Below are 23,595 nucleotides of genomic sequence, written 5' to 3' on the forward strand. Positions count from 1 at the left end.
ATCAAATAAATAAATATTAAAACAAACAAACAAACCCCAGGGACACCTGGGTGGCTCAGGGGTTGAGCATCTGCCTTCAGCTCAGGGCGTGATCCTAGAGTCCCAGGATCGAGTCCTGCATTGGGCTCCCAGCAGGGAGCCTGATTTGCCCTCTGCCTCTGCCTCTGTGTCTCTCATGAATACATAAATATTTTTAAAAAAAGAAAGGAAGAATGAAAAGGAACCAAGGAAAAAGAAAGGAAACCAGGAGATTATGACATCATGGAGTAACTAACTGCTAGTCATTGGATGTAGGGCTTTCTCATACAGTAAATGCAAGAATAGGTGTTTATGGTGGTCTGCGTGGAACACCCAAAAAGATTGTTGAGCCTCAACCCTCAGACTCTAGAGTCTAGAGGCAAGTCTGTAGACGTCACTATCACTGTCTCCTGGCCTATGTCTCTGCCTCTGTGTGTCTCTTATGAATAAATAAATAAAAATCTTTAAAAATTAAAAAAAAAAAAGCCACTTTTCAGGCCTGGCAAAACACACCTATGGGTCAAATCCAGCCTTCAAGTTACAAGTTGGTGATGCTGCACTGTAGGACAAAAGTTTAACTCCCTGCCCAATATCTGAAGTCCTGCACTGTGAATTCCCAGGCTACCTTACTGAAGTTTTTTTGCCCACTACTTTCATACAAGAACCTTGCTCTAGTCTCGCAAGTCTCAATCTTTAGGATGTATCAGAACCACCTGGAGGACTTGTTAAAACACAGGTTGGTGAGCTGCACTGCCAGCAATTTAGCAGTTCTCAAGTGGAGCCTGAGAACTTACATTTCTAACTTGTAACAAGTTCCCAGGTGATGCTGTTGCTACAGGTCCATGGACCACAATTTGGAAACTACTGTTTTAAACATCCCCTTGTCTCAAACATACTGAATTTTGCTCACATCATTCTGCCTTTCCACAAAGTCTTCCCCCTTACTTTCAGTCCACCATCTGTAAACTTTCTCTATGAAGTCTTTCATGTCACCAAATTCTTGCAGCACTTATGCTATCTCCCCTTTATTCATCACTGCTTGGTGTTTTTTATTAACTGTTTGTATATAGGTGTCAGTGAAGTTGTGTACTCTCACAGATCAATGCTCAGGTCAGTACCTTATACACCTGACTATAAGCCACTTGAAGGTGTTATACTCCTCAAGCTATCAGGTAGCATGATATACAGCTGGTACTTACTAAATTTTTTTTAAGAATTATTTATTTATTTTAGAGAGAGCACAAATGAGCAAGAGAAGGGGTAGAGGGAGAGAAGCAGACAGCAGGAAGCCAGATGTGGGGCTCAATCTTATGACCCTGAGATGATGGCCAAACCAAAATCAAGAGTCAGATGCTTAACTGACTGAGCCACCCAGACACCCCTCACTAAACATTTCTTTTTTTTATTTTTATTTTATTTCTTTTTTAAATTTTTTTTATTATTTATTTATGATAGAGAGAGAGAGAGAGAGAGGCAGAGACACAGGCAGAGGGAGAAGCAGGCTCCATGCACCGGCAGCCTGATGTGGGATTCGATCCTGGGTCTCCAGGATCGCGCCCTGGGCCAAAGGCAGGCGCCAAACCGCTGTGCCACCCAGGGATCCCCATTTCTTTTTTTTAAGGATCTATCTATCTATCTATCTATCTATCATCTATCTATTTATTTATGAGAAACAGAGAGAGAGAGAGAAGCAGAGACACAGGCAGAAGGAGAAGCAGGCTCCATGCAGGGAGCCTGATGTGGGACTTGGTCCCAGATCTGGGGATCACACTCTGAGGCAAAGGCAGAGGCTCAATCGTTGAGCCACCCGGGTGTCCCTCACTAAACATTTCTTTTCTTTCTTTCTTTTTTTTTTTTTTAACATTTCTTAAGTAAATATCTGACAGATCCATGAAATCAAAGTGAAAATAAGAGGGACTGAAATTTATGTGAGTAATTTTTCTTAGAGAACTTTTAGTTCTCTTTGATGGCTTTGTCAGAATGGACAATAAAAGTTGAATACTTTGCAAATCAATTGCCAGTGGTAATAATTATTGTATAAAAATAAAACAATGTTAAAAAAAAAAACCCAGCTTTTAAAGTTGATAACAGTAAATCCTTGATCTCCAGGATTCCTTTCCTTTGCAGGGATGTGAACTAGCCAATATTACAACATAATACATATTTAATAGAATTCTCTATTTGTACCATGTGCAATAAAAAAGTAAGATGGGGGACACCTGGGTGGTTCAGTGGTTGAGTGTCTGCCTTTAGCTCAGGGTGTGATCCCCAGTCCCAGGATCGAGTCCCACATCGGGCTTCCTGCATAGAGCCTGCTTCTCCCTCTTCCTTTGCCTGCTGCTCCCCCTGCTTGTGCTCACTCGCTCTGTCAAACAAACAAATAAATAAATATCTAAAAAAAAAAAAAAAAAGTAACTCACTCCCCTTGATATTCAGAAACATTGATCAGTTCCTTCAGATATAGTTTGGATAATATATTTATCTACGATTCCAAACATGGTATGAAAACAAATTCAAAAGCTATACACCTACTCTCTTCCACCTATAGAGTCACATCTGCTATCAGATGATTTCAAGGATGATTTATGAGTAGAAATCTGAGTCTCCAGTCTAAACCAGAATAAAGCCATGACGACTTTACAGAGTAAACCCAATTTGGGAACAACTAGAAAATTACAAATACTATATATTTTGAAAATAAAAGAAAACCAGGAAATACAATATACTTTGTTATGTAGTCCTAAGTTATTTGCTTTTTGTACTGTACACTTGATATTACAATCAATAGGACAAGAGAAAAGTCATCATTTGGTAAGGACAATCCAATTTGGAAAGAAAACACCAACAAAAATGACCCAGAAGCATATGAAGTACATTTAGAGCTTTAGGTTAGCACAGATATTACCTTATATCAGATTACTTATCCTACCTACCAGGACCATAATGATCTTGTCTGCATGAGGATTCAGTCAAGACACTCCACATTTCTATATTGACCAGGAACTATGCAAACTGGGGGAAAAAAATTATAAAGTCAAGTCAACAAAACACTAAGTGGCTTATTCCAAGTTTTAAAAGTATTAGCATTCTAAAAAATAAAACAAAGCATAATTATTCAGCAAGATAATCCTGAAACTTCATAGTAAACCTACCTCCCAGAAATTATAAAAGGAAATGTTACCAGATAAATTGCTAGACAGCAACTTCCTACTGCACTATCTGTATTATCAGATGTTTCTCACTAACAGATGACTGAATAATATTCAGTTCTTTGGCAGAGAATGTGAACGTTCAGAATATGGCATTCTAGAACCATATAAATATGATCATTTATCTTAACAACAGTCATATCACAACAGTTTAACTACAAATCAAACTTATGGTCAATAAAAATGTAGGATTGGGATCCCTGAGTGGCTCAGCAGTTTGGCGCCTGCTTTTGGCCCAGGGCATGATCCTGGGGTCCCGAGATCGAGTCCCACATCGGGCTCCCTGCATGGAGCCTGCTTCTCCCTCTGCCTGTGTCTCTGCCTCTCTCTCTGTGTGTCTGTCATGAATAAATAAATAAAATGTTAAAAAAAAGTTGTAGGATTAAAAAACTATAAAGTACATGCAATTAAAGTATGTGCATATTAAGAAATAATCTTGTTATAATAAAACTTTCATGTTTATAGATGAGTCTATAGGCTTGTGTTCAAACAAGGAAAGTCTTGGACTGACTTTCATATTATACAATAACTATACAATAACAATTTTTTTTATTTATTATTTATGTATTATAGTCACAGAGAGAGAGAGACAGGCAGAGACACAGGCAGAGGGAGAAGCAGGCTCCATGCACCAGGAGCCCGATGTGGGATTCGATCCCGGGTCTCCAGGATCACGCCCTGGGCCAAAGGCAGGCGCCAAACCGCTGCGCCACCCAGGGATCCCCCAATAACCAATTTTTAGAATTCTGAATATATAGCCTCTAAAGAAGATGCTCTCTCTTTTCTGCAAGTTTTCAATTGGGTGCACTTTCAGAAACTCAAAAACGAATCCTTTTATGGATTCCAAATCAGAGGAAATTCCTTCAGAGGTGATTCCACAGTGGACCCACCAGAGTGTGAGAGACAAATAGAGGGAAAATGCACCAAAAATACATGAAGCCAGCAGAGGGGCGGGGGTAGCATCTCTCCCCCAGGACTTTACAGCAGGGCAGTGATCACAGTGATTTTGTTCAAGGGATGCCTCAGACAGCTTTGACACCAGGACCTCTGACATATTCTGCATGGGATGCCACCCAGGAAATGGTGGTGGCGGTGGTGGGGGTTTCTTGGTAATGGCTCTTCTCTCTTCAGTTCCCAAGGACTCTCCCTTAGGACGCCTTTTAGCCCAATGGAAAACAATTCAGATTGCAAAATTTAGGAAGAGACTGATCTCCTGTAATACTGCATGGCCTCAGGAGGATCTCAGTTAGATCTGTTCTGCAAGAAGCAGGGCAAAAGGGAGTAGGTATCCCAGGTCCAGACCATCAGGGCTCTAAGTCTGGACCCAGACCTAAGGGCCTCTAGCAGAACATGTCTGGTCAGTAACCAGGCCAGTAAACTCCCTCCTGATATACTGAATGATAGTTATCCAAATAGGCCTCCTCCTGACAGAACCCAAACTGTTAGAGGAAACACAGGCCATCCCTAATGAGGGGGGACTCTGACTCTCTCACTGTTCCTCCTCCTAATAAATGTGGCGGCTTCTCCCTCATTTCCCAGGTTAATGGCTATAATTAGAGCCAAGTATGGTTAGTCTAGCCAGGAAAGGGACTTTAAGGAATATTCCCAAGCAGCTACTGAATCTCCCTTTGTTTTGGGGAAATTCCTTGTCTTCTCTGGCCAGACATGAACTGCATATTTCCACTTTGGTGGAAAAAAGCCATGGTGCCTGCTCATTGGTCCGAGCTGACAAGGTTTAGAACCATCTTTCCCTCCTCCTCTTTCTATAGCATCTTGGGTGCCACCTGCATAACTGGTTCCTATACCATCCTCAGTACCAACAGGCACCATTGGCTCCTTTCCATCCCCTCCCTGCCAAGGAGAGAAAAGCACTCCCCTGGAATTAACACTGCTCACTGCATATTTCCCCAGTGCCCCAGGCAAAAATTGACAGTGGAAAACAAACTGACTTTTACAGTGGGCCCCAGTGGAACATACCTTGGTATTTAAACTAATTTAAGTTTGTTGGTTTAATTAAAATAGACATATCTTTAAGAGTTGTCTGCATTAAATACGAAATTTTTATTCTACCAGGGATTACTGAAGGTCAAATAAGCTCGTTATCTCTGTTGCGGTTTGTTAGCAAATAGATGACTTAAAATGATGGTTAATTTTGCCTGTCTCAAAGTTTTCATGGGTAATTGTTAAGATAGTTTTCAAAATCTTTTGGTAACCTGAAACTTTAAAGTTTTGCTTGGATGATAAATTGGGACTGAATTCATTGGCCACCTAGGTCTTTTCCAAATAGGTGGTGCTATTTGGAAAAGTGCTAAAGCACTGATTACTGAATGTAGGTTTGTGCTTTTGATTACTTATTGCAAAGAAACAAAGGGTATTTGGATCTGTTGGGAAACATGCTGTATGCCTAACAATTCATAAATTTGCTATCTAAAGAATTCTGTTCACAATTGGTTATTATTTAGTTTTCACTGGAGATTAAATTTCTAAGAGTCACAATTCTGCTCAATGTAAGACTTAAGGAAATGAAGCAACTCTGTATGTGTAAGAAAAACATAATAAAATACATTTTTGTTGAAGGTAAAAAAAAAGTAATTTTGAGGGCACCTGGGTGGCTCAGGTTGGTTAAGTGGCTGCCTTCAGCTCAGGTCATGCTAAAGGTCCTGGAATTGAGCCCCACGTCAGGCTCCCCACTCAGCAGAGTGTCTGCTTCTCTCTCTTTCTGCCTCCTGACCCCTGCTCATACTGTCTCTCTCTTTAATAAATAAAATCAGAAAAAAAAGTAATTTTGTCCTAAAATGACACTGGTTGTTTGGAGAGACATGGCTTTGGCCAAAATCTGAATGCAAAGGAAAGTTGTAGAAAGTTTTGAAGGGAAATCTTTGGAAAGGAATTTTATGCCTGGTCAGGACAGACTAAGGTTGAAATGAATGGATTTTATTATTTATTTAAAAGATATATTTATTTATTCATGAAAGACACACACACAGAGAGAGAGAGAGAGAGAGGCAGAGACCTAGGCAGAGGGAGAAGCAGGCTCCATGCAGGGAGCCCAATGCGGGACTCAATCCCAGGATCATGCCCTGGGCCCAAAGCTGATGCTCAACCACTGAGCCACCCAGGTGTCCTGATATGAATGGATTTTAAAAATACACTGGTATAAGTTTGAAATCCTTCTTTCTCTGTTAAAAAAAAAAAAAAAAGGTTTCTTGGATTGTTGGTCTGCTCTTGATAAAATATAAACAATGTTTTTCTCTTTTCTATGTCCAGGCAAACCAGTTTCTATGTTTTTTGTTTTTATCAGGTCTTTAGTGATCTGTAATCCTATTTAGCATGCACTTTAAAATTTTCTAAGGTTTAACATACTTCTTCAAGATTTAAATCGTGAGGGTGGCTCAGCGGTTTAGCGCCACCTTCAGCCCAGGGCATGATCCTGGAGACCGGGGATCGAGTCCCACATTTGGCTTCCTGCATGGAGCCTGCTTCTCCCTCTGCCTGTGTCTCTGCCTCTCTCTCTCTCTCTCTCTCTCTCTGTCTCTCATGAATTAAAAAAAAAAAAAAAAAGATTTAAATCATGAATGAAATCTTTTTGACTAATTAGGCTTCTTCATATGGTATGCTGGTTTTGGTACAAGGTCATCACTCAATATTCTGATTATTAAAGTGTTCTGTGTCAGAGAAATAACTGAATTTCCTTGTCAACTGCATAACTCACATCATTAACAATGTCCATTTCTGAGTCTTTGTCATTTGTAATTGATCTTATTCTCTTGCAAAATGAATTCCGTCTTCAAGGAGATTCATATAAAGGTCTTTTTTTGACAAATACAAGTATTTGATATCTTTAAGATCATAAAACTGAAATGCATTAAGAATTTCCAGAACTAAAGACTGCAAACAAGAATTAGTAACATGTGACTAAATGAACTGAAAAAGATTATAGCTTTTTTTTTTTTTAAGATTTTATTTATTTATTCATGAGAGACACATACACACACAGGCAGAGGGAGAAGCAGGCCCCATGCAGGGAGCCTGATCCTGGGTCTCCAGGATCACACCCTGGGCTGAAGGCGGCACTAAACCACTGAGCCACCAGAGCTGCCCTGATTATAGCTTTTGACTCTTCTTTGGAACACTGCTGATTCTCTAAATGTTTACTTTCCAGATTAAGGAAACTTTCCCTTAAGATATCTATGACTTAAAGAAATATGATAAAGTATTCATTTGTGAACAAATTGAAGCATTTAACTTTTCTCTCCACCTGGACCCTCTGATACTCAAAAGGTCTAAGTATTTTTTCTTCCATGGCAATCATGGTCATTTGCATAAGTTCAAAAGAATCTATTTTCCTGGGCACCTGGGTGGCTCAGTGATTGAGCATCTGCCTTTGGCTCAAGTCATGATCCCTATGATCCCCAGGTCCTGGGATGGAGTCCCACATCAGGCTCCCCACAGGGAGCCTGCTTCTGCCCCTGCCTATGTCTCTGCCTCTCTCTATCTCTCATGAGTAAATTAAAAAAAAAAAAAAAATCTATTCTCCTTGTAACAGAATACCATTGGAAACACTGGTTAGTTTACTAAGGCTTTGACTGGAATGTCATATTTGAGAGAGACACGCATAGACTCAGATAGAACCAAATAGTTTTCAGGAATTGAGGTTGACTTATGAAACATGGAGCCTTTTATAAAGCCCATTGAGAATGCTGCCTGATACCTCTGCTTACAGAGTTCCCAGTACTCTTACCAGGTTAGTAAAAAGCGTCAATTCCTGGCAGGTACAAGAACCTTGGGATATTTTGGGGATCTCATGAAGAGAAACTCACCCAAGTTTACAGGTATTGCAGGCATAACTGATGGCAAGAACGTGGCTTGGCTTCTGGCCAAGAGGCTATTAAAAGTTCAATCTAGATTCCTTATGAAAATTCCAGCAGCAGATTTTAAAAGATCTATACACCAATCCCTATCCTTACTGAGCTTATGTAAATAATTAGGCCAAGTTTGTTCAAACTGAACTTGTTTTACAAGTTAGTCTTAATTTGGCCACCTCTGGAAATAATGATGATTTTTAAAGAGAAAAATTATGTTTCAATAACCCACCTTTTAGGATGTTAAACTCTGATTGTCTTTGAATGTTCGTTGTTTGCCTAAACTAGACAACTTGTAAATTTCAGAGGAACTGCCACATAGCTCATTTATAGACAATCTTCGTGCTGGTTATTCTGTGGAAATAATAGGACCTCCGTGGTATATGCTTATTTGAACAGGTGCAAAATGGGATTGATTTCCCAACAACTGTGTAGCTCAACTATCACCTTGACCAATTCTGTGTGACTGTGATGACAAAACTGCTCCTTAAAAAATGGAGCATACCCCACTTCATGGGTTTAACTACGGACTTGGGGGGAAATGGATGACCTTCCCTTCCCTAGGATTGCATTAGATGATGTACTTACCTCCTGAGACACGTTTTCTCCCCCTTGCCAGTGATTCCTAATAATTAGAATACTGTTAAGGCTAGACCTCAAACAAAGAGGGATTCTTGATGGTTTTATTCCTTAGTTATATTTATCCCAGGAACTCTATTGATATAAAATTGCAAATAGAGGCTTTAGCTGAGCATACAACAGCTATCTTTAACCAGATTTAACCGGTAGATTGAGTTTCACCCACAAAATCAAAAGGTGGCCCTCCAAAACTGAATGGCCCTTGATATTCTGACTGTAGTTCAAGAAGGCCCAGAATTAGATGGCTAGCTCCTAACAGGGTCCAATGGCTATTCGGCTCTAACTTGTGTCCATAGCTTTCCCCAGGCTGGATAGGCTGCTGTACTATGGATTTTGCCTGAATGCATGGACACATTATTAAAACGACTACCAACCCAGCTAACCTTCCAAATTTAAAACAATGTGGATATGTTCTGTGTTTCATTGGTATGACCACCTAATATCCGTCATTGTTCCCTTCTTGGGATTGGATGATGTTGTTTGGCACACTGAAGCTCTTAATAAGTAAACAGTCTAAGTCCTAAATGACACTCAAAATAGCATTTCTCTAATAAATACTTAAGTAATACAAATGCATAAAAGTTTTACAAAATAGAATGGCATTAGATGTTTCAACTGCTGCACAAGCTGGAACATGTGCTATAGTAAAAACAGAACAGTGTGTATACATTCCAGATTACTACAAAAATATTTCTGAGTTTCTAACTGATATGAATATTCAAATTGGTCCTTTAAATCAGCCCTCTCTTTCCTTTAATGACTGGTTAAACTCCTGGACTGGAGAAGTTTGTCAACTATCAAAGGACTCTTATTTGGGCTTTTCTTTTTGTTAATTTTTTTTAAAAGATTTTATTAATTCATGAGAGACAAGAGCGAGGCAGAAACTAAGGCAGAGGGAGAAGCAGGTTCCCCATAGGGAGCCCAATGCAAGACAGATCCCAGGACCCAGGATCACACCTGAAGGTAGACACTCAACCACTGAGCTACCCAGGCGTCCATCTTTTTGTTATTCTAATCATGTTTTGCTCTTTTGTTTTTCCACCAGATGCCAAGACTCCATCACTGCCATAACTTCAAGCCTATAAATGATCCTGTCATCAGAAAGAGATCCAAACATATGGTCTCCCTTGGTATTACCTGCCTCTACCTTTTTTGGGGTGTGTGTGTCTGTTTTTAAGATTTTATTTATTTATTTGACAGAGAGAAAGAACACAAGCACGGGGGAGGGGCAGGGAGAGGGAGAAGCAGAGGGAGATCCCAGCCTGGGATCAAGCCCTGAGCAGAAGGCCAATGCTTAACTGACTGAGCCACCCAGGTGCCCCTACCTCTATCTTTTGTAACTTCTATATATTTAAGCCCCCAACTGACCAATGTTGATTCTTAGATAGGGATATCTTTACTCCCCTATTCAGCTGGAAGAAGTTACAGGAGATGAGACCTTCCACCTTCAGCAATCTTAAAGATTTAAGAGTCAAAATTTTTCATGGGGGGGGGGGGGGGATGATGTGTAAAACAAAAGCAAAAGAAAAAAATTAAATTTCCTTACTAAGAGCCCTTTGATAAGTCCTTGAAACAGGCAGAGTGACATTCCTCTAGGAACTCAGCTGCCTCCACTTTAGTACTTTGCTAAGGGCAAAAAGCAACCTTAGTCCGACCCCCACCCACATCCTGTGAGTCTACTTTAACATATAAAATTTCCTTTGGAAACTTTTTACACAGAATGAATAAATCACAGGAATAAAAGGGACTTTGGGAATAAGTTAATGCAGAGAAAATACAGTTAATGATACTGTAATAGCATTATACAAGGATATACAGTAGCTACACTTGTGAACAGAGCAGATACTGTAGAGAAGGTGAACTGCTACCTTGCACACCTGAAACTAATTTAACACTGTAGTCTCTCATGAATAAATAAATAAAAATCTTAAAAATAATAATTTAACACTGTGACTCAACTATACTTAAAAAGGGGGAGGGGGATAAACTAAGATCATGCTAACACACGCCATGTCTAAAAAGATTTTCAGCGTTCATGAACAAATTGGCCTGTCCCCCTTATCCACAAAACTCAAAAACAGAAGCTACACAATTGAAAGAAGGAAAAAAAAAAAAAAAAAAGGCAGCCTGGGTGGCTCAGCAGTTTAGGGTTGCCTTCCGCCAGGGGTGTGACCCTGGAGACCAGGGATCGCGTCCCACGTCAGGCTCCCTGCATGGAGCCTGCTTCTCCCTTTGCTGTGTCTCTGCCTCTCTCTCTCTGTCTCACATGAATAACTAACTAAAAAAAAAAAAAAAAAAAGAAGAAGAAGAAAAAAGGAAGGGGACATCAGGACAAAGACCTCGAGAAACGGAGAGGGAAGGTGTACAAAGAAGTTTTTAAAGAAACTTTAAATTCAACTGGAGGGGGCACCTGGGTGGCTCAGTGGTTGAGCATCTACCTTTGGCTTAGGTCGTGATGCTGGGGGGGGGGGGGTCCTGGGATCTAGTCCCGCATTGGGCCCCCTGCAGGGAGCCTGACTCTCTCTGGTGTCTCTCACGAATAAAACCTTTAAAAGATAAAAAATAAAAAAATTAATAAATTCAACTGTAAATGCAGGATAACAGAGCAGAGAGCTTCAGTCACAAGTTTCCTAAGCATCGTCTTAGCACCCCAGAATTCCCATCCTCAAGGACTCTCACAGAAGGAAGATACAATCTCAGAGCTCCTCCTCCGAAAAACGATAATACTTTTCAGTACTCCTTTTCACAGGTGTGCTCAAGGAAAAAAAAAAAAAAAAAAAAAAGCCCGAAGTGCCAACTTTTATGCAACTTGCAGAAAAGGGGGCTGCGGACGAGTCAGGTTATCAGCAAACGGGAATCCGGGATCCTTCCGGGAGTGCAGCTCCTCGGGCCCCGCCGCCTTTCGCACCCCAGCTGACAGCAGTCTTCCCGGACGCCCGCACGCCCCTGCCCGGAGGCCGCCAGCCTCCCTCCCAACCTTCGCCCCCGGAAAAGTCCTTCACGGCCTCCTCAAAAAGTCTGGCCTGGCAAGTCCGCTGAGTGCGCCATCCCTTACAGAATTAGTCAGGGTTGGAAGCTAGGCGCGGGAGAGAGAGAGACCAAGAGTGCGGGCGGCTTAGGGAGAGGACGAGGCGGAGCAGGGAGGCCTCGGCCACGCTGGCTGCGGCGGGGGCAAGGGGCGGACGCGTCAGCGCGGGGCGGCGCCCCCACACCCGCGGCGGGGCGGACAGAGCCCCTCAGAAACAAACCCTCCCGAGGCGAGCGTGCCCCGAGCGTCGCGCCGCCGGAGACGCGCGGCCTCCGGAACGCCGCGCCGCCATCCCGTACGGGAGCGTTTCGAATCCCCGCCCGCCAGCCCGCCCAGCCGCCTCTCGGGGCCGACTCTCTCGCCCCCAAAGCCCGCACACTCACCGCGCGCGCGCGCGCCACCCCGGCGCGGCCGCCCGCCGCCCTCCGCCCTGGGCGCGACCTCCGCCCCGCCCCCTCCCCCGCCCGCGCCCGGCCCGCGGACCGGGCCCCCTTGCGGCGGCGCCGGGGCTACGTCACGGGCGCGTGCGCTCTCGGCGCGCACGGGCAACGGCCGCCGCAGAACGTTACCCGCGGAGCGTGCTGGTTTCCATAGAAACTGAGCCAGGCCCGGGGCGGCGGCGGAGAAACGTCGGCTACAGGGGCGCCCCTAGTGAAGCCAAGATGCCGCCTAAGGGAAAGGACAAAAAGAAAGGCAGGAGTAAAGGCAAAGACAAGAAGTAAGGAGAGGCCACGCTGGGGTCCCCTCTCCCTGGGCCTACCCTCCGGGGATTCGGGACTGGACACCCGCCGCACGCTGGGGCTGGCCAGCTGGCCAACTGCCCTCCTCTTGTTCTCTAGGCTTCTGAAAAGGGCAGCCTTCATTGTTCAGGAATTCCCCAAATGCACGCCAAACCGTACTGCTCCAACCTAGACACTGGAGTGTGAGATTTGGAACCCTGAATAGTTTAGACGCAGCCCCTGCCTGTGTATAATGCGTTAACGATGGAGGCAGATAAGTTCCCACCGAGGAATAGAATACAGGACCAAATGAAATAGGTGCTAGTGAAGAAACCAAAGAACTGAGAATGTGGAGGAAGGGTCGTGACACTAGAAGTGAAGATCAGAAGGTCAGGACGACATGTCTTGGATTGAAGGTCCTCTAGACAGCGCTGTCCAACAGGGTAATGACCAGCCATGTGTGGCTATTAAGTTAAAATAAAATTTAAAAATCGGATCTAATGTACTAGCCACATTCCGTATGCTCAATAGGCACATGTAGCTGCTGGTGACCATTGGACGGCCTAGGTATAGTACATTTCTATCACCACTGAAAGTTCTCTTGGGCAGTATTGCTCTAGATCAGTGGTTCTCAAGTGGGAGCTATTTTGGCTTCTGGGGACATTTGACACTATCTAGAGACATTTTTGGTTCTCATCCAGGGATGTGTGCAACTGGCATCTAGTGGGTAGAGACCAAGGATACTGTTAAACATCCTGCAATGCACAGGACAACCCCCATCTACTCTCCAAACAAAAATATCATTTGGCCCAGGATGTCAGTAAGTGCTAGACTTGGGAACCACTGCTCAGGACTATTATCTTCTCTAGGATAGCACTAAGCATTAGTCACCGTATCTTCAGCACCTAGCAGAGACTTTGGAACGTAGCGGATGCTTATTATTTGTTAAATAAACAAATCAAGGTGTCTGCTTGTGTATGCTTCAACTTGAATCTTTTTTTCCCCCCAGGGGAACTATGCTCTAGGTTCTTCTTTTTTTTTTTTTCCCCCTAGCTTGAGAGATGTTTGTGATATAGTTGAGAGAATATCTTGAACATCTAGAAAGTTTCTGCATGACTGGAGTAGTTCCTTGGGCCTTTTGATGTATTCTTTTTGGTTCAAAGGAAAACCTAAAAGATTTGAGCAAATTAGGTAATTGTTCAGGTTTCCCCAAACTAGTCAGAACCCCTGAAGTAGGTATTGCTCTAGCAACTAACCCTTTGTAGGCTTGGAATTGCTGCTAAATTGCCCTTAAATCTATTGGGTGACTTTTTAAAAGTGCCAACGGCTTATCATATTCTTGGAACTCACTAGAGTATGTTTTCTATTTTTGACTGTGCATCTATGGTACACTGATCAACAATGAGGAACATTGAGAGTAACAGACTTCTTAGTCCTTGGATTTTTCATGACTCATAGTTTGAGAAACCCTGCTTTGTTTTTACAGTCAGTGATTGTCTTATGAAAAATCCTAGCTGCATCAACTGTTCTGATCAGCTTAGACCTGATACCTTCAGGGAGCAATTGGAGGATTATAGCAAGGCAGCCTATCACTAAGTGCCTAAATCATGCTGGAAAGGGAGGTCAAAGCTACAATAGACAAGAGGGTTGGAGGTGGGGTTGCCCTTAATTTGAAGAGAACAGATCGTGACAGTGGGAATGGAGACAGATGGAGGGTGATAATACAGAAAGATCCACACATATGTATGTGTGAGAATATTTAGGGTTCAAATACAAGTAAAGTCTTACTTATTATCTAAATATTTATGGGCATCCCTGGTGGCTCAGTGGTTTAGCACCGCCTTCAGCCCAGGGTGTGATCCTGGAGACCCGGGATCAAATCCCACGTTGGGCTCCCTGCATGGAGCCTGCTTCCCCTCTGCTTGTGTCTCTGCATCTCTCTGTGTCTCTCATGGATAAATAAATCTTTAAAAATTTTTTAAAAATTTTATGTATCCATTGCCTACTGTATATAAGGGACATTGTTTTGTTAATCCTCGTATAATCTTTATTTTGAAAACCTTTATCCTTTTATCACTTTAACCTTTGAAGCCATACTTTATTTTTATTTTTAAATTTTCTTTTTGCCTCTGTATACCTGATTTTGGTTTTGTTTCTCAGGCATCCTTGAAGCCTGGTACATTGTGGCACCAGCTGATAAAGTATTTAACATACTTGTCCTACTTACTTAATCTTTTGTCCAAGGTCTAGCCAGAAAATCCCTCCCCCAAAAAATCTAAAACAAAACCAAAAGTGGGATTGGGGTAGGTGGAAGATCACAGAACAATGGATTTACAGTTACACTATGAATGTATCATCGTGCAGAAGGGGGACTAAGGTAATAGATTTGTAGGAGTGAGAACCAAGATCTAAAACTGAGTGAGTAGGAATAGAAATGACAAATGTGAGAAAAAGAAGTAAATGAAAAAATGTATGAAATGAATTTTATTTGTGCCTTTCCTCTTTGTTTTTCCAGTCCTTTAGAGTTACGCTCCAAAGCTCCCCTCTGCAGAGTCACCCAGTTAACCTCCTGTATCATAAATATGTATTTCTTGTTAACTCATCCATCCAACAATATTTGTTCATATATGCCAGGCAATGCCAACCAAAACAAATAGTAGTAAAGGGAAAAGTAAAATTCTAATAAAGAAATAGTTATATGCTGTCAATGTCCTTCCCTTGTAGGAAGATAATAAAAGCTGATGAGTCTGCAGTGGACAGAGCCAAGGCCAATGCCTCCCTTTGGGAGGCCAGGCTGGAAGTCACAGAACTCTCTAGGATTGAGTATCGTGATACTTCCCGGAGACTGGCAAAAAGTAATGAGGACTTAAAGAAACAGCAGTATAAAATGGAGAAAGACACAATGTCTGTATTAAGTTACCTAAAGAAGCAGGATCAGGAAAAAGATAATATGGTAGGTAAGTAGAAACCCTCCAAGCCTCAATAACTACCTCTGTCATACTTGAAGCAGGATGTTATTTCTGAATGGCTTTACTGTTAGAATAGGCTCTTTTACTCTCAGCCCTTGTTTCATTGTTTTCTTGTTTGAAACAAAGATTGAGGGTCATACGGGAACATTATGATCCATTTTATTTTAAGAAGCACATAGGTATATAACCTATATGATTGTTTTTTTTTTTTAAGGTTTTATTTATTCATGAGAGACAGAGAGGCAGAGTTAGGCAGAGGGAGAAGCACTGGGACTCAATCCCAGGATCCCAGGATTATGACCTGAGCCAAAGGCTCAACCACTAGCCACCCAGGTGCCCCTATATCTTTTTTTCTTAAGATTGATTTATTTATTGAGAGAGAGAAAGAGGTGTGTGTTCACACAAGCAGTGAAAGAAGGACAGAGGGAGAGGGAGAGAGACTCTCAAACAGACTTCCCTCTAAGTGCAGAGCCCAGACCCAGGGCTCAATCTCACAACCCTGAGATCAAGACCTGAGTCACATCAAGAGTCTGATCCTCAACTGACTGAGCCACCCAGATTCCCCTGACCTATATATTTTTTGATATTGATAAATACTTTTAATGATTTATAAAGCAATTCATTGATAATCTATGATCACATGATTATGAACCCAGCAAGTGTTGAGAGTAAAGCTATTATATTAGATCTGGAAGAAAAAGGGAAGGGAACTACTATTTTGGAGACCCTATTTTGTGCCAAGCACAATGCTAGGTACTTTATACCTTTCTCATTAAAGACCTTTAAATAACCCCATGTAGCTATAATATTGTCATTCCCATTTTATAGATAATCGACTCTCAAAAAGGACAGATACCCATTTACACTATACCTGTGTGACCCAAAATCACACAACTAGTGGATGTTAAAGTGGAATTTAGGTGTAACTTCAAATTCTTCTCTTTCCCATATGCCTCTATAAGTCCCATGATTATTACTTATATATATGCTTATTGTCTCTTTTCCTGATTGGAATGAAACTTCAATGAAGTAAAGAATTTGAGGGCTTTTTTTTTTTTATTGTTGGTCAGTGCTACAATTCCAGCACCTAGTACAGGCATGGCACATAGTAGGCACTCATTAAAATATTTTTTTGCATGCATGAATGAATGTCTTATGAGTGTGCTGATACCTTGAAAAAGTTAATACCAATCAAAACTAAGTTCAAGATGATAGTGAAAGCTTATTACAGAAATCAAGCAACTGAGCATTTATCTTGATTTTGTGAATTTTATCATAAAGTAATTTTTATGCATTACTGTTATTTTTTTACCTTTTTTCCTAAGCAACTTCCATTTTAAAAATACTCTTTCAATAATAAGCATTATCAAAATTGTATTCTATAAAGTATTATTCTAAAGTAAGCTTTTAGGTAAAATAATTTTCCAAATTCATTACATAGAAGCTTCATGGCCTGTGTTAGCTGATTGCTGTTGATCAATGTCACTTCTATTTCCTGATTCTCATCTGCCTTTGTGTATCAGAGGTCAGCATCTGGCTATAGCAAATAACATAATTTTCTCATAATCATAGATGCCCATTAAAACCAGAGACTGTCTTGGGAGGAAGAAGTAGATTCATTATATCCTATTTAACTAGCTCTCCTATAGTTTTGTTACTCATTCTCCTATATTCTAGAAATGTATCATTAAACTCTACTTAAACTTTATAGTCTAATTTAATTTTAGTTATAGAAATATTAGAAACATAATGTGTTTTGGAAACATATCTTGAACAAAATTAGGAGATTTTCCTTAAGAGTGTGTTTTTGTACTTAAGCCTTTGTTCAGTTACAAAATAAATCTAATTTATATTTCACATCTGTCCTATATATTTCATACTTATCCTATGTGACTTAGAACTGTCTCAATTTATATCTTAGAATTTTTAGGTTTTCCTTAAACTAGTCTAATTACAACAGTATTTCACTTATGTATCCTCTGATTCTATAACCATGACAAGGAGTTAGTTTAAAAAGCTACGCCTGGGTGGCTCAGCAGTTAAGCATCTGCCTTCCAGCTCAGGGCGTGATCCTGGAGTCCTGGGATTGAGTCCCCACATCGGGCTCCCTGCATGGAGCCTGCTTCTCCCTCTGCCTATGTCTCTGCTTCCTCTCTCTCTCTATGTCTCTCATGAATAAATAAATAAAATCTTAAAAAAATAAAAAGCTACTCAGGTTTCCTACTAAAACATACTAGCATTCTTGTACAAATGATTGATTCCAAGACTGGAGCAGGAAAAGTAGAGGATGAGCCTGGAATATCTGTGCAAGAAAGTAAGTAAAAAAATTTAAAAGGCCCGATAACTAGCTGGCTCAGTTGGTGGCTCATGCAACTCTTGATCCCGGGGTTGTGAGTTCAAGCCCCCATGTTGGATGTAGAGATTACTTAAAAATAAAATATTAAAAAAAAAATTTTTAAAGGGCACAGGCACTAGCTTGAAGGGGCTCCCACTGGCCAAACCTGAAACAATCAAAATAAATGATAACAATAAAAGATTATAATCCATTGAATAAAATAAGTCCATGAGTGCATATTGCTAACAAAATATTACATTAATAAATAGGGGAGAAGGGAAAGCTTTTCCTTACAGTTGAATGTAGTAAGTTATTAAATTTCCAAAGACTGATGGAGCTAAAAAAAGTCACCATTCAGCATTATGGTAATAATTGATTTCATTAAGAATCATCAGTGGATGCTAAAACGAGTGGTAAAAGTGTGATGAATAGAAGGATATTTGCATAGCCTCAAAATATCTTTCCATAAATCACTTAATAATTACAAAAGGAAAAATTGTAACTTTTAAAAAGAATTTTATTTATTTATTCATGAGAGACAGAGAGAGAGGCAGAGACACAGGCAGAGGGAGAAGCAGGCTCCATGCAGGGAGCCCAATGTGGGACTTGATTCCAGGAATCTGGGATCACACCTTGAGCCAAAGGCAGACGCTCAACCACTGAGCCACCCGGGTGTCTCTAAAAAATTGTAACTTTTAAGTAGAGAAACCAGGCAGACATAGTCTTAACCAACTGATGAAAATTAACATCAAATACCTCATGATGTAATTTACTAAAAGGTATACATCATCACTTAGATAATATATGCCTGCCAAAAATGCATAACCTGCATCTGCTCATGCAGAAATATCAGGCAACCCCAACTCTGGCTGGTATTCTTCAAAACTTTTGAGACACTAAAAGACAAAGACTGAAAAACTGATTACGGAGACTAGGATACATGACAACTAAATGCATAATCTAGGATTATATCCTGGACCAGAAAAAGAAAAGTTGCAGTAAAGGACACTACTGGGACAATTGGTCGTAAAATTTTAATATGGACTATAAATGAAATAATAGTTTTATTTCCATGTTAAATTTTCTGATTTTGGGATCCCTGGGTGGCGCAGCGGTTTGGCGCCTGCCTTTGGCCCAGGGTGCGATCCTGGAGATCCAGGATCGAATCCCACATTGGGCTCCCGGTGCAGGGAGCCTGCTTCTCCCTCTGCCTATGTCTCTGCCTCTCTCTCTCTCTCTGTGTGTCACTATCATAAATAAATAAAAATTTAAATAAATAAATAAATAAATAAAATAAAATTTAAATTTTTTTTCTGATTTTGATAATGATTCTGTGCTTCTAAAAGAATATCCTTTTTCTTAGGAAATACATTCTGAAGCATTTACAGGTAAAGGGCCATGATGTCTTAAACTTATTCTCACATCTCTACATTGAAAAACTGAAAAAAATGTATATCATGTGTATATTCATATTTTAGATAGATCTATCAATGCATACATAGAAAGGGAAAGCAAATGGGGCAAAATTGGGTGAAATATATAAGAATTCTTTGTACTTTTCTTGAAACTTTTTTTCAAAAAAGTTACCCAGAGGGGCGCCTGGGTGGCTCAGTGGTTGCGTGTCTGCCTTTGGCTCAGGTCATGATCCTGGGGTTCTGGGTTCGAGTCCCGGATTGGGCTCCCTATGGGGAGCCTGCTTCCCCTCTGCCTATGTCCCTGCCTCTTTCTGTATGTCTCTCATGAATAAATAAATAAAATCTTTAAAACAAAAAGTTACCCAGATAAGAGATACGCAAAACTACAGTGAAATATTACTTCACGCCTATTAAGATGGCTACTACTATCAGAAAAATTGAAAATAACAAGGATGAAGAGAAATTGGAGAGGATGAAGAGAAATTGGAGCCTTTGTGCACTGTTTGTGGGAATGTAAAATGGTACAGCCATTATGGAAAATAGTATGTAGGTTCCTCAAAAAATTAAAAATAGAATTACCACATGATCCAGCAATCTGCTTGTGGGTAAATTTCCAAAAGAATTTAAAGCAAGATCTTGAAGAGATATTTGCACACTCATGTACATTGAAATATTCACAGTCAAGAGGTGGAAGCAACCCAAATGTCTATTGATAGATAAACGGATAAAGAAAATGTGGTATATACATATAATAGAATATTATGTGGACTTTAAAAAGAAGGAAATTTTGTCATGTGCTAGAGCATGAATAAGCTTCAAGGGCATTATGCTAAATGAAATAAACCAGTCACAAAAGGACAAATACTGTGTGTTTCCACTGATATGAAGCATCTGAGGCAGTCCAGATCATAGAAATAAAAAGCAGAAAGGTGGTTGCTAAGGGCTGGGAAGTAGGTAGGAGAAGAAATTAGTGTTTCTTGAGTACAGAGCTTCAATTTTGCAAGATGAAAAAGTTCTAGAAATCTGTTGTGCAACAATATGAACATATGTAACACTGCTGTGCTGTGTTAAAAATGGTTCAGATGGTAAATATAGTGTTTTTTACCGCATACAAAAAATAGTTACACAGGCAACTCTGATGATAGCCAGGTTTCAGAACTGGCAATAGCAAGTTAAGGACATGGAATATGTCCCCTTTTCTCTTCTTTCCAGCTTACTCTACATTTCCAACTCTATTGGTTTCAATATTATGTGAAAACTAGGCTACTTAATAAAGGTAGGATACAGAACAATTTCTTCACCTTCTTGATTCTGTATTTCCAACTTCTATAGATTGAAAAACTGAAACAGCAATTGAATGAAACAAAGGAAAAAGCCCAAGAGGAGAAGGAAAAATTGGTGAGTTATCAGGGTACACTAATACTTACTGGGTGGTCAGGTTTTTGACATACTCAGATATTTAAGACACAATAAGAGTAACTGAATAGGTCCTTGGAGTAGTTTGATGACCTTAAAGCTCACATAGTTGATTGTACAGAAGCTCAAAAATAACATAGAATTATGTTTTTGTAGAAAATGATCTGGTAGTAGTGGTACTACTGAGTTTGTCATTCTTTCCAGGCTTTTCAGTGGACAGAGGTAGGAAATATATATTTTTAAAGACTATATAATGAGCCCATATCAATATTTTCAATTCAGATGCAGGAGTACAGAGTTTATTACTTGATCTGTCTCCTTTCTCCTTCACCAAAGGTTCTGTTTTATTGTTGTTGTCATTGTTGTTTTTGCAATATAGTGATAGCAAATTAATATATATAGTACTTTTTCCATTCTGTCTGTATCATCAGAATTTTTTTTAAGATATTACTTATTCATGAGAGACACACAGAGAGAGGCAGAGACATAGGCAGAGGGAGAAGCAGGCTTCATGCATGGAGCCCGATGTGGGACTTGATCCTGGGACTCCAGGATCATGCCCTTGGCCTAAGGCAGATGCTTAACTGCTGAACCACCCAGGCGTCCCTCATCAGGAAAATTGATTTCAGCTTTCCTTTTATCTATATCAGACCAGTTGGTATTCAAAACTGTACCACCAGACTCTGTAAATGATTTGATCATGTCATATTTTGCATCATCAGACCCATCTAAATATGCTGAAATAATTTGTTTAAAGCTGCATCTCCATCCAACTTCTCATTTTTTTCTTCTTCTTTGATCTCACTGACCAATTTATCCCAATTTCTTGTATAATAAGATGATGATGCATATGAGTTCTTTATGTCTGCTATTAACTGTTTTGGTTTAGGCACATCTTGCCCCTCTAGCTTTTCCTATCTCACAGCCTCTGTCTTTTTCATTTTAATTTCGTTTTTTTTTTTTTTAAGATTTTATTTATTCATGAAAGACACACAGAGAGAGAGAGGCAGAGACACAGACAGAGGGAGAAGTAGGCTCCATGCTGGGAGCCGGATGTGGGACTCGATCCTGGGACTCCAGGACCACACCCTGAGCCAAAGGCAGACGCTCAACCACTGAGCCACCCAGGTGTCCCTCTTGACACCTTTCAATCCAGACAGTAAAATCAGGATCTGCACTATCTAATTCCTGTCCCCCTAGAAGAGTTTCTAGAACCACAGGATAGGGTTTTCTTTTTTCATGGTATTCACATATCTGTTTTCCCAGCATAGCAATGGAATTATTTGGATTAAGTTCAAGGGATTTCTTTCCATCAACAACAGCATCACAATAATTCCCAAGAAGAGCATGACAATAAGCTCTTTGACAATAATATTGTGCATCATCTGGTTTCTGTTCCAAAGCCTTAGTCAGCTTCTCTAATGCTGTCTGGGGGTTCTCATTAATCAGAGTAGCTGAGAAGCTCTGGAGAAACTTCTGGATTCTTGCAGGTCCTGCTGCAGCGGCTGCCGCCATCCCTAATAATCACTGTTGCTGTTAGAGCTGCTACCCTGCTGCCCAAGGGGGATACTTACCCCAAAATCTTAATGATATCAGTATAGTTGAGTAGTTACTTCAAACCTCAATACATCAACAGTCACAAAATACTATTACCAATAATTACAGCCAACATAGATTAGCAGAAACAGTTTAAGATTTTATTTTTTTTTTTTAAGATTTTATTTATCCATTTATGAGAAACACAGAGAGGAGACAGAGAGAGAGAGAGAGAGAGAGAGAGAGATTGAGGGAGACAGAGAGGCAGAGACACAGGCAGAGGGATAAGCAGGCTCCATGCAGGGAGCCTGACGTGGGACTTGATCCCGTGGCCTCAGGATCACGCCCTGCGCCAAAGGCGGCACTAAACCGCTGAGCCACCCGGGGTGCACTAGTTTAAGATTTTAGGGGGGCACTCCCCCCTTGGGATATATACCAGTAGGAATCAGTGATCAAATTACATTACCATTTGAAATAATTCCTGTGAGTTTATGCCACCAACTCAAGAAAACATTTTGTTTTGAGTTTTAGAAGTTGCTTTTAAAAAATTAGATTGTGCATCTATAATTTTGTAATTATATAATTACATAAAATATGTGGCTCCTAAATCAAATTGATCAAACATGTTGTATTCTGAGAAATCTAACTACCGTCCATTCACAATATACAAGAGTATATGGTCAAAAGAGATTTTTTGTGAACATGTTAGGTGAGAAAGGGTATTTCAGTGTATTTCGATTTGCATTTTCCTATTATGAGCATTTTTTCATGTTTGGAGGTTATTTGCATTTCTTTTTGATATCTCATTCATTTTAAAAATTGTGTTATTCACCCTTTCTTCCCACCTCCTTTTTTTCCCTCTTCTCTCCTTTTTTTTTCCTTTTCTACTCATCCTCCTCCTTCTTAGCCTTCTCTTTGTCCCTCTGCTCTTCCTTCTGCTTTTCCCCAACTTCTTGATTTCTTAGAGATATTGGCCCTCTCTTTATCTCTTCAAAAATTTTAATTTAGGGTTAGGGATGTTATTTGTCTCTCTTACAAATTAAAGATTTGTTTAGTCTTTTCACACCTCTTTTTAATAACTATCTGCATTTCCTATATCAGATAATCTCATTTGAGAATTTTTTTTTTATTCAAGGCACTTGGTATCTTCTAACAAAAAGTAAAACTTTATGGAAAAATAAAAAGGGGACTATTTCTTCAAAGAAGATAGACAAATGACCTAAGGCTTCAAAGGGAACATGACTGTGTAGGGCTTCTGTTCTTTTTTTTTTTTTTAAGATTATTTATTTATGATATATATATATAGAGAGAGAGAGAGAGAGAGAGGCAGAGACACAGGAGGAGGGAGAAGCAGGCTCCATGCCGGGAGCCTGACGGGCACTCGATCCCGGGACTCCAGGATCGCGCCCTGGGCCAAAGGCAGGCGCTAAACCGCTGAGCCACCCAGGG

The 23,595-nt window shown here is 40.4% G+C and overlaps 2 protein-coding genes across 18 annotated transcripts in view; one reads left to right on the plus strand and one right to left on the minus strand.

Annotated features, from left to right (window-relative positions):
- ENTPD5 (ectonucleoside triphosphate diphosphohydrolase 5 (inactive)) overlaps positions 1 to 12,222 on the minus strand; it is a 53,439-nt gene extending 41,217 nt beyond the window's left edge. For 10 of the 16 annotated variants that reach the window (XM_072762017.1, XM_072762009.1, XM_072762013.1 and 7 more), the window contains exons 1-2: positions 12,140 to 12,222; positions 2,952 to 3,030 (exon numbers count right to left, since the gene is read on the minus strand). The gene's annotated coding sequence lies outside the window, so the exon portion shown is untranslated. Of the gene's footprint in view, positions 1 to 2,951; positions 3,031 to 8,677; positions 8,715 to 11,166; positions 11,275 to 11,407 lie in introns of all 16 variants that reach the window. The other 6 variants (XM_026008575.2, XM_072762008.1, XM_072762001.1 and 3 more) reach the window with 6 other exon arrangements.
- Positions 12,223 to 12,290: 68 nt separating this feature from the next.
- The window catches only part of BBOF1 (basal body orientation factor 1), a 38,998-nt gene continuing 27,693 nt past the window's right edge, over positions 12,291 to 23,595 (plus strand). Inside the window, exons 1-3 of one of the 2 annotated variants that reach the window (XM_072762025.1) lie at positions 12,291 to 12,474; positions 15,200 to 15,428; positions 20,527 to 20,592. In XM_072762025.1, coding sequence (XP_072618126.1) covers positions 12,419 to 12,474; positions 15,200 to 15,428; positions 20,527 to 20,592 — 351 coding nt within the window. In that variant the 5' untranslated portion in view covers positions 12,291 to 12,418. The remainder of the gene's footprint in view (positions 12,475 to 15,199; positions 15,429 to 20,526; positions 20,593 to 23,595) is intronic. The other variant, XM_026008579.2, reaches the window with a different exon arrangement.

This window comes from Vulpes vulpes, chromosome 6 (assembly GCF_048418805.1).
Source record: "Vulpes vulpes isolate BD-2025 chromosome 6, VulVul3, whole genome shotgun sequence".
NCBI classification, from domain to species: Eukaryota; Metazoa; Chordata; class Mammalia; order Carnivora; family Canidae; genus Vulpes; species Vulpes vulpes.